Source organism: Salvelinus alpinus, chromosome 10 (assembly GCF_045679555.1).
Source record: "Salvelinus alpinus chromosome 10, SLU_Salpinus.1, whole genome shotgun sequence".
Classification (NCBI taxonomy): Eukaryota; Metazoa; Chordata; class Actinopteri; order Salmoniformes; family Salmonidae; genus Salvelinus; species Salvelinus alpinus.
In genome coordinates this window covers 11,960,142-11,971,515 of record NC_092095.1, presented here as the reverse complement: position 1 = coordinate 11,971,515, position 11,374 = coordinate 11,960,142, and the positions used below count along the sequence as shown (strand labels likewise).

Here is an 11,374-nt window from a genome sequence, read left to right as displayed (position 1 = left end):
TATTTTGAAAACAAAACTTTAAAAAAGGGTATTTTAACTTAGAATTCCCACATAGAAATGATTGGGTGAGAAAGTTGTATTTGATGTAAACCTTTATCGGCAAATAACATTGTAAGTCGACAGTGATGCACTATGTGCACAGGTATGGATGACCGGCATATTATACAATGTAGTGAAGCTTCTGGTTCCAATGTTTAATGTAATATAGAACATGTCTCTGACCTAGGCATGTGAATCTATTTGTATGATCTTGTCCATGTGACTTTGGTTTCCGTTGCTAGCCTGCTTCCGCAAATACTAATTGCACGGCTCTGCTGTGTAGAGAACACACACCACTCGACCCACCAGCGCTGCATCGCGCACAACCGGAGATATGGTCAACAGCTCAACCGACTGTGGCTTGAAGGACCCACATCTAACCATCAGCGTGAGTAGTGGATGCGCTGTACACTCCTTTCCAACTGCGTGTGATGGATCTACACTCAGCATGTAGCAAAGTCATCTATAAATAACATAAACGCAAACTGGCACTCTTTTCACTACATGCTTGTAATATCCGAACAGAAGGTTTAACGTTGAGGTTATTGTCATTCATGCTCTTAGGTCAAGGAATGTTACTTTGTAGCTTAATATCCTAATACAGTCTATGCCAATTCACTGGATTTGTCAAATGCTTTTTAAAGTGCTTGTAAATTATTATTGATTCGTTTGTTTCACTATAAGTAGTGTTTGTTCAGATATTTAATATGTGGGTCTTTCCACCAATTGGTTACCTTGTGAGTAATGTAACTTGGTGATTCGTTTTTTAATCATTCTGTTATGGTGCTCCTTATGGGTCGCGGTGGAGAAAAAACAGCCAGGCTAACCCGTTCCCTCGGTTTTTTGTATCCATACCCTCAGAATTTTTATAAGGGACTGTACGTTATATATAATGAGGGATACCTGGAGAAAATCGGATCTCTCTGAATTTAAATATATTTCAGTAAAATATATTTTTACCTAACCCCCGCTGAAAGCTTGAAAAAAAAAAAAAAGTGACCCTCCACTATATCCAAAATAATAATTCAAACAAAGTGGATAGCAGCGACCATGCCTACCGTTTAGCCTCACTCCTAGGACAGACCAGATCATTAGATATGCAGTTTAAGAAACGTTTCTTTGTTTTGTAAGCATTACATGGCAAAGTAGCCAGAAGTTTGTGGATTCGCAGATCACCACGGACACGGGTGGACAGATATACGATTATAACAAAAGCCCTGCATGAATCTGTCAGGTAGCCTGGTGGTCAGAGTGTTGGGCCAGTAACCGAAAGGTTGCTAGATAGAATCCCCGAGCTGACAAGATAAACATCAGTCGTTCTGCGTCTGAACAAGGCCGTCATTGAAAATAAGAATTTGTTCTTAACTGACTTGCCTAGTTTAAAAAAAATAACAAATCTTATTTGCGGTCTGAGAAAAAGTAGTATTTTATAAATGCAGAATCTTTTTTTTAATACCACAACAGAGTATGATTACGAATGATCGCATGCTACAGTAACCGGAGACGTTTTGATATCTATACAGGCTGTTGTTAGGAAGGAGGATAAGTTTGGATCAGTACAAATGTTTTATATCAACTGTACAATTTGAGCCCAACAGAACCAGTTACAACTGACGTATCTGATCATCAATAATTTAGAGAAAAAGCCATTCATTGTTTAACACAGCAGCCACATATCATCCAGTATGCACTTGTAACTTTTTTTTAATTTGGGAAAACTATCATTTTCAAATGTATTCAATTTTATTCCATGATATTGTTGTTACAAAATAGATTTGTGTTGACTGTGATCAGGGCATGGGACTATAAGAGGCTAAATTAACAAACTAGGCATGCAAAGCTCACCACATGATCCTCAAACCAAAGACTGGCCAAACTCGTGATTATAAAAGGGAATTCAAAGGAATTGTAGAATAACTGTATAGCCTAATACGGCATTTTTCGTTTAATAATTATTTAATGCTAACTAATAATTGTTTTAAATGTCATTTTATACAGCATAAATGCTACATTTATAGGCATGTCGTTGTAGTGCTGATGTTGATGTGTTGTTGAAATGCCAAGTGCTCCTGCCAGCCTGTAGACTGTCACAACTGCTTCACATTTGATTTCTTAAATGGCAGGCCTTAAAATAACTATAGCCTAAATCATTCATTTCCCTTCCTTCTTAGGCTACCTGGTTTGCTCCTGACTGATCTAGAGTCAGTATGTTGTTTAATAACCTGTTGAAAGGTCGAATGTCAGGTGATAGGAACAGAGTCATTACCTCCCAAGCAAAGGGAATGTGTTGTCTCCTCGTCCTCAGCTATAGAATGTTGTGGTGCAGCCTCTGAATGTCATAGAGACGAACCAAATATATTCGATATGTCCTGGAGTCACGTCTTTCCTCGACATTGTACAGCTTGTTTCTAGCATAAAGCATTCTGGACAAAAGCGTTGCTTTATTTAATCAGATCCATTGTTTATTTTCTTCTAAATCTTAAGCTAACAAAGGGCAGGCCTATTATATTCAATATATTTTAGCCATTTTCTTTAACAAAAGCCACAATAACCTGACATACCCTCAATTTGAGCCCTGGTTCTAATTTCCTTAACGCACCAATCTCTTCACTGGCACTGAGACATTTAATGAGTGCATGGTGACGGGAAGGAATTGTCTGACAAAATCTATGGACAGTAGGCTGTCATTTCGTCTGTCAAACAGATAGCATGATATTCCTATAGCATAGGCCTAATTTTAACTCTCAAACTTTCGGTGCCAGGGACACCTCAGAGGTGTCAAGGAGTTTTCAACAGCCCCACAGAGGTATCAAGGAGTTTTCAACAGCTAGTGTGTTGCGATATCTAGATTTTATTGTAGCAAGAGACAAGTTGGTCTCACATAATGAAAGGGGATTAATGTCTGCACTGCCATCTTGCAGAGTTGCGGGTATTACCCGCTGCTGAACAGCCATCTCATTAAAACTAGCGTGTAGGCTTCAGTCACAGGACAGCTCAGATTATTATCAAGAACCGGTGACAAGCTTCTTTTTTTAAATTGTCAATTTTATCGTTTGCTTGGAAAATCTCACTTTCACTTCCCTGCGTGGATAGGTTGATCAGCAGTCTTGTTGGTAGGCCTACAGATCACAATGCAACAGCCCCGTTGTAATCCATGTCCCTTTTTAGTTTAGTCATTTAGCAGAGGCTCTTATCCAGAGCGACTCACAGGAAGCAATTAAGTGCCTTGCTCAAGGGCACATCAACAGCTTTTTTCCTAGTTGGCTTGGGGATTCGAACCATCAACATTTTAGTTACTGACCCAATGCGCTTAACCACTAGGCTACCTGCCGCCCACATACTTGTTCAGAACACAGAATATTTCACCTGCAGTTGTGTTCTGAGGCAACTGCAACAAAGACTATCTTCATATATGTAGCAAATATATACAAGATGCGGCATTTGAAATGTCAGTCGTCTCATCTAATTGCATTGCAAAAACCAATTTGATGTGCGGGCTCTGTCTAAAACCTGCGTGTGATTCAACATCATCTGCCATATCCTGGATTCTGGATTCATTGGAAAGTGGGATTTCTCTGATCTTTGTAGCAGCGGTTGGGACAAAACCCTCTCGGCAAGCATCCATGACTGAGGGAATTTCCAGCTTTTCACCTATAGTCAAAGGAGCCCTTGGACATGTTATCAGGTGGTATGAAGCCATCAATAAACTCGTCTGGGAAATTATTGTTCAGTATTTTTGTTTGTTTGGTAAACACATTTTTTTTCTATAAAAAAATAAATAAAAATCGGGTTTATCCTTGAGACGTGGATGCTCTGTTTCTGATGTCTGCGCATTTTCCGATTTAAAAGATCCCAGAAATGTTCCATACGCACAAAAATATTTTTTTCTCGCAAATCTTGTGCACACATTTGTTTACATTCCTGTTAGTGAGCATTTCTCTTTTGCCAAGATTATCAATCCACCTGACAGGTGTGGCATATCAACAAGCTGATTAAACAGCAGGATCATTACACAGGTGCACCTTGTGCTGGGGGACAATAACAGGCCACTCTAAAATGTACAGTTTTGTCACAATGCCACACAATACCACAGATGTCTCAAGTTTTGAGGGAGCGTGCAATTGGCATGCTGACTGCAGTAATGCCCACCAGAGCTGTTGCCAGAGAATTTAATGTTCATTTCTCTAAAATAAGCCGCCTCCAACATCGTTTTAGAGAATTTGGCAAAACACACAAACCTGCCTCACAACCGCAGACCACGTGTAACCGCGCCAGCCCAGGACCTCCACATTAGGCTTCTTCACCTGCAGGATCGTTTGAGACCAGCCACTCGGACAGATGATGAAACTGTGGGTTTGCACAAACTGTCAGAAACCTTCTCAGGGAAGCTCATCTGCATACTCGTCGTCCTCACCAGGGTCTTGACCTGACTGCAGTTTGGAATCGTAAACCGACTTCAGTGGGCAAATGCTCACCTTCGATGGACACTGGCACGCTGGAGAAGTCAGGTCATGAATCCTGGTTTCAACTGTACCGGGCAGATGGCAGACAACGTGTATGGTGTTGTGTGGTCGAACGGTTTGCTGATGTTAACATTGTGAACAGAGTGCCCCATGGTGGCGGTGAGGTTATGGTATGGGCAGGCATAAGCTATTGGCAACAAGCACAATTGCATTTTATCAATAGCAGTTTGAATGCACAGAGATACCGTGACGAGATCCTGAGGCCCATTATAGTGCCATTCATCCGCCGCCATCACCTCATGTTTCAGCATGATAATGCACGGCCCCATGTCACAAGGATCTGTACACAATTCCTGGAGCTGAAAATGCCCCAGGTCTTCTTCCATGGCCTGCATACTCACCAGACATGTCACCTATTGAGCATATTTTGGGAGGCTCTGGATCGATGTGTACGACAGCCTGTTCCAGTTCCTGACAACATCCAGCAACTTGGCACAGCCATTGAAGAGGAGTGGGACAACATTCCACAGGCCACAATCAACAGCCTGATCAACTCATTGCGAAGGACGTGTCACACCAGATTCTGATCCACGCCCCTACAAAAAAAAGAGAAGATATCTGTGACCAACAGATGCATATCTGTATTCCCAGTCATGTGAAATCCATAGATTAGGGCCTAATGAATTTATTTAAATTGACTGATTTTCTTATGTGAAATGTAACTCTGTAAAATCTTTGAAATTGTTGCATGTTGTGTTTATATTTATGTTCAGTGTATCTTAGCTGGCAAGGTTGTTAGACTTTAGAAAAGCAAGCAATAACTAAATGAATGTAAAATAAATAAATAACCACCAATCAGGATGCTACAGACAGCTCCAGAGGTAGGCTTAGATACTGTACGCTGAAAAAGAAACATATTTTCGACACAAAAATAAGCATAATGATTATGGTTACTGATTGCAAGAAAAAAGCTGTTTCAGGTGTTATTTGCAGACACAGGCCTAGCCCACCTCCGGGCCACACCTCAGTCATCCTAAAGTACTTTGTGCCCCCTCAAAAATCTGAAAACATTTAGGCTGCAATATGTTATAGGCCAAGTAGGACCGTCAAGGTAGCATACATATGGAGAATCACGTTTTTAGGCCTAGAGATAGGCTACACAAAAAAACAAGGGGATGAATGAAACATTTGAGGGAATGGATAAGAAAAACATAGGGAACAGATTAGCCTGGCTGTCTTTTTCTCTTCACCATGACCCCTAAGTGGTTCTGTATTCTGTCATAAAGAACACGTGCAACTTATAAAACAAACATGTTTTTCCATCTCAAGAGGTTGACCTTAACAGGGTTCTTAAATCAGACATAAATCCCCTTTGTGACAAGGGGAATGGAAGATGTGTTATAATCGACCCGCTCAGTTTTCCACCACAAAATGACCAAAAAGAGTAGAACCAGCTTTTACACTAGGGTTTGACTATAAGATGTTCAGTAAATAAATAACAAATATTTAAAAAGGAATAGTTTTAGCATATTAAAACCAGAGTTTAGTTCATGTAACAGGATTGACTTTAAAATGAGGGACAGGTTGTTTTTACCTTTAAATTATTTACTAAAAATCACATTAAATAAATAATAATAACCAGAAATGAATTTGTCAAAAGAAAAATAACTACAGCTTTACAATGATGGTAAAAAACTTGGAGAAATGTTGGGGTTAAAGTGGGTTGAAATCCCTCTAGAAGTCATAGAGGGACACAGAGGGACACAGAGGGACATAGAGGGACACAGAGGGACACGTCAAAATGCAGAATTTGGGCACTTTAGAAAGTATTCTTTAATATTAAAAATGTGATTTATAGAATTTTCCATGTGGTCTATATTTAAATGGCACTTAATTTAATAAAACAAGCTTTTAAAATGCAATATTTATGCACAATTTCTACTTAAAAATGTAATATTAAAGGGATGTAAAATGCACTAATTTCGTGGAATAACCCATGTAAATTTAGTATTTTAGTAAAATATTAGTTAATGTATAGATTATAAAAGGTTTTATAAGTATATTATAGATTATTAATAATTTGTTTATTTGATTACAACAGTAGTGGACATAGGATAACATGTTATATAGCACATATTTCCAACAGTGAATAGTGGAATTTACCTATGTGCCACATAGATTTGATAGAATGGATGGGATTTGATATGGTTATGATGATACCGTATGAAAATAATTAATTGAATGTTTTATCAAGGTTAAATGATAGCGGACTGCTCAGATGCTCAAGATATACTTTTATTATATTTGAATGGGCCCTCTGGTCCCTAACCCTCTGGTCCCTGTGTAGCCTCCTGATGCCTGCCTTCTGCCAGCCTCACCACAGCCCCTGCAGACTGCGTTGGCATTGTAATGTCTGGCGTGTAGTAACCATGACGTCTCTCTGCCCACATTGTAGACCTCCTCTCCTTTTGACAGTCTCACTTCTCTCCTGCTGTCCTTCTCTCTTCCACAGCCAGGATGTTAAGATGCTCATCCACGGCCTCTTCCCCTACCCTGCTCTGTCTAACCCTCTGGTCCCTGTGTAGCCTCCTGATGCCTGCCTTCTGCCAGTCTCACCACAGCCCCTGCAGACTGGTAAGCGCTAAACTTCTTGGACAAGCTCATTAAAATAAATATAACTCAATAAAATAAAATACAATAAAAAAGGAGGTAAAGAAAGTCCCTTTGAATGTTGAACTTCAGAGCTTGTGGTTCTCAGTGAAAGGTGTAAAAAGTGCCTCTGATGACCTTTGCATACACAGGGCTAAGGGGAAGAGACTGCAAACGTTACCACAAAGGTGATGCTGTAGTGGAAACTGCTGCTGGTTCTCAGTGGTGTAAAGTACTGAAGTCAAAATACTTTAAAGTACTACTAAGTATTTTTTTTAGGGGGGTATCTATTGTACAATTCATGCACCTATCAATATAACACATGGTCATTCCTACAGCCTCTGATCTGTCAGTCTCACTAAACACAAATACTGCGATTCAAAATGATGTCTGACTGTTGGAGTGTGCCCCTGTCTGTCTATAAATGAGAAGAAAAAAAACAATTAAGTCATTCTGTCTGGTTTGCTTTAATTCAAGCAATTTGATGTATAGCACTTACACGTACTTTTCTCAAGTATGACAATTGAGTTATTTTTCCACTACTGTTCTTAACTATATTTAAAGCCAGATACTTTTGGACTTTTACTCAAGTAGTATTTTACTGGGCGATGTTCACTTTTACTTGAGTCATTTTCTATTAAGGTATCTTTTACTTTTACTCTAGTAGGACAATTGGGTACTTTTTCCATCACTGCTGGTTCTCAGAGTTTCAACTCCTGCGTACATGTAATATATGTATACCCTCATATACTCTCTGGTCTGATATGTGATATAAGCGGGGTTTTTTTCTTCCTTTGCTCTTCAAAGTGTTTTATCGTATAAAATAAAGTATTTTATATTGCATTTCTAAAATAAAGTATTTCTCTTGCATACACTTAAATTTCTCTTTTTTTTCCCCCTTTACAGACCCAAAAGACTGCTCTCTGTAGCAACAGGGAGCTCTCGTCTGTACCTGAGGGCCTACCTGACAGCATAGAGGACCTCCACCTGAACCACAACCACATTCAGACGCTACAAGATGACTCCCTCTCCCGTTACGTCTCCCTTCGTACTCTAAACTGTGCCGACAACCGCTTGGAGACGGCGGGGTCCAAGCTCTTTCACAACTCACCTCATCTAGAGAGCCTCAATCTAGCTGCCAATAACCTTCACGTTGGATTCCGGCAAACTAGCCTGGCGCTGCTCACCTTGTCTAGACTCAGAGTTCTGGATCTGTCAGAAAACCAGCTTACAGAGGACATGGTCTCCGTCCTCCTCCAGAACATGACGTCGCTGGAGTACCTCAACCTTTCCAGGAACCTCCTGTTGAGGCTGGATGAAAGCTCCTTCAGCGACCTCCACCAGCTCAGAGAGCTGGACCTGCAGAGGAACATGCTGTTTGAGATTGACGAGTCCTTCGATCACCTGCACAAGCTCCAGAGACTCAACCTGGCCTTCAACTACCTGCCCTGCCTGGTGCACTTCCACATGACCCAGCTGGTGGTCCTCAACGCCAGTCACAATGCCATTGAGTGGTTCATAGCCAACCAAGACCTCCAGGAAGTCTTCCAGCTGGAGACCCTGGATCTCACAGACAACAACCTCCTCTTCTTCCCCTTTCTGCCCACCCACAGCCGCCTGAGGAACCTCCATCTGTCCCAGAACAGGGTGAGCTTCTACGAACACCTGGCGGACACCGCTGCCTACCCCAGCTGGAAAACCAGTGTCCAGTTCTACAACCTGAGGGGCAACATGAGCAACGTCACAGCCAAGTTGTGGGACGAGAGCCTGCACGGGGACATCTCCTCTCTAGACCTGCTGGATCTGAGTGGAAATCAGGTGGGCTACTTCCCCCAAGGGTTCATCAGCAAAATGCCAAGCCTGACCAGACTCAGGATGTGGACAAACTGTCTTGAGGTCTTGAATCTAACTCTGGAAAAGCTGCCGCGGACGTTGTACGAGTTGGACGTGAGCAACAATAGGTTGACAGAGCTCCACGCCGACCAAGTTAGTTTGAGAAAGCTAGGCAACCTGAGCTTCCTGAACCTGAGCCAGAATGACCTGCAGAGTCTACCTGCTCAGCTGTTTTCCTCTCTCACCAGCATCAGCTCTGTGGATATTAGCTACAACAGAGTTGGCGTGTGCCCCCTTGAGGCATGGGGTGGGGGCACAGGTGGGGGTAACCAATCAGACTGTGTCGTTTGGAGAAACATAATTTCTCTGAGATATCTCCACCTATCAGGGTGCAACCTGGGGAGGCTGCCATCATTAGCATTCGTAGGGACACCCCTAACACACCTGGAGCTGTCTAACAACCCAGAACTCGTCATCGGGCCCAGATCGATAAAAGACCTCAGCAGAACTTTACACCATCTAGGATTGGGAAACACAGGCCTGAAACACTTTGACTTCTCTCCTTTCCACCACTTAAAGTCTTTGAACATTTCCAGAAACTCTCTTACTCAGCTCCCTGCTTCACTGCAACATCTGGAGCTGAGGCTGCTGGACCTGAGGGACAACAAACTGACCACCGTCCCCTCAGCTCAGGCTAACGTGTTAGCCACGAAACTCCACACTGTTTTTCTCAACGGAAACACTTTCAACTGCTGCCAGTTGGACTGGTACAGGACGTTCGAGAGGGTAAAAACTGTCACTATCATGGACCTCTCAGATATTTCATGTCAGGATCTGACCAAAAGGACACACAGAGTGGTGCTTGTAGACTCTCTAATATGTGGCGGTAGTGACGGAGAGTCTGTGTACTGGTACATCCTGCTGTTTATCGTACCTGTTCTCTGTCTGGTTGGAATGTCTGTTATCTTCCTGCTCACCTTTAGGCCCAGACTGCTTCCCATGGCCATTAAAAATACATGCTGGAGTCACCTTCCCTGTGTTGTGGAAGAAAAGTCCAATAAAGAAGACACTGGCCGTGTCCAAATACCCATACTAGAGTTCTAAGTAGAAGGAAATAGAACGTTTTATAGCAAGTGCAATTACAAAAAAAACTAGTATGCTTTAAATGCCAGAATGTTATGTTACTTTTGAGAAAGATAATCATCTTTCCAGGCTCACGTGTGTTTGGCAACAGCTGATAATGAGATCATTCCTTTATTTAAACTTGGCAAGTCAGTTAAGAACAAATTCTTATTTGCTATGACGGCCTACCCTTGCCAATTTCTGGGCCAATTGTGCACCGTCCTATGAGACTCCCAATCACAGCGGGATGTGATACAGCCTGGATTCAAACCAGGTACTGTAGTGACACCTCTTGCACTGAGATGCATTGCCTTAGACCGCTGCGCCACTCGGGAGCCCAAGGGGCTGTACCAAAATAAATGAATGGCGGGAATCAATGCAATTGCACATTAGATGAATCATTCTCAGGATCGATGAGCCTAGTATGTTGCTTACTGCATTTGTTTGTACTAAACAGTACGTATGTAGTACGATTAGTACACAGAATGTAGTTTTAGTAAGTAGTAGGCAAGACAGATTTCGGACACAGCCATAGTCATAAATTACAATTATGTCAAAGTGTGATGTTTTGCACATACAGTATCAATACAATTTCAAGGCAGAAACAAATGTTTCCTTACAAAGCAATTGAGTTTAGGTAATTCATAAACAATGCCATATTACATGTGGTGATATCTATTGGAAACACTTAAAACGAACATATCCTGCTAAACCAGATAAAGAACTGTGTGTTACAATGTTCAGCAGCAAGTCAACCTTTTTTTTGCATTGTGATAATCTGTATGTGCTACGTGTGGTTGGTTCACACGATCGCTGCCTCTGGGGGCCTGAATGTGCGAATATGGCTACACTTCACTTGTCTTTCTGTGTGTGTGTGTGCGTGCGGTGTGTGTATGTGTGTGTGCGTGCGGTGTGCGCCTGTGTGCAGAAGTTTTGTGATGCAAACTGTTGCTAAAAGCAGCGGAGGAAACATGACATTTCCTGTTTTGCTGAGATGTGCATCAACTGCCCAGTTTTGTATCGGACTCAGAAAGGACGGGTTGGCGGTTTTCACCTCAAGTCATATTTGTGAGGCACAGCTGCAACTCTGGTCACAGGGACCGCAATTATGTTGTTCTCTAGTGTTACACTAATATGCATTTGAACGATTTAATTATTTAAGTATTTGGATAACTACATCCTTCAAATGTACTATGTGAATTAAATAGAGATATACCATGTTCTATATTTATGGTCAGTCCTATAGAGGAACACCATGTTATATACAC

The 11,374-nt window shown here is 41.6% G+C and overlaps 1 protein-coding gene across 1 annotated transcript; it reads left to right on the top strand.

Annotated features, from left to right (window-relative positions):
• The first annotated feature begins 3 nt into the window (after positions 1-3).
• On the top strand, positions 4-10,845 carry LOC139531503 (transforming growth factor beta activator LRRC33-like). The gene is made up of 4 exons (XM_071327996.1): positions 4-142; positions 282-427; positions 7,015-7,136; positions 8,058-10,845. Exons 1-4 carry the CDS (start codon positions 126-128, stop codon positions 10,086-10,088), a joined length of 2,316 nt encoding a protein of 771 aa, XP_071184097.1. The 5' UTR covers positions 4-125; the 3' UTR covers positions 10,089-10,845.
• The last annotated feature ends 529 nt before the right edge of the window (positions 10,846-11,374 follow it).

Bases quoted from the DNA above. Each gene is read 5' to 3' on its own strand.
- LOC139531503 (XM_071327996.1), top strand. The intron at 428-7,014 runs GTGAGTAGTGGA...TCTCTTCCACAG, and splicing joins ACCCACATCTAACCATCAGC to CCAGGATGTTAAGATGCTCA. The intron at 7,137-8,057 runs GTAAGCGCTAAA...CCCCCTTTACAG, and splicing joins ACCACAGCCCCTGCAGACTG to ACCCAAAAGACTGCTCTCTG.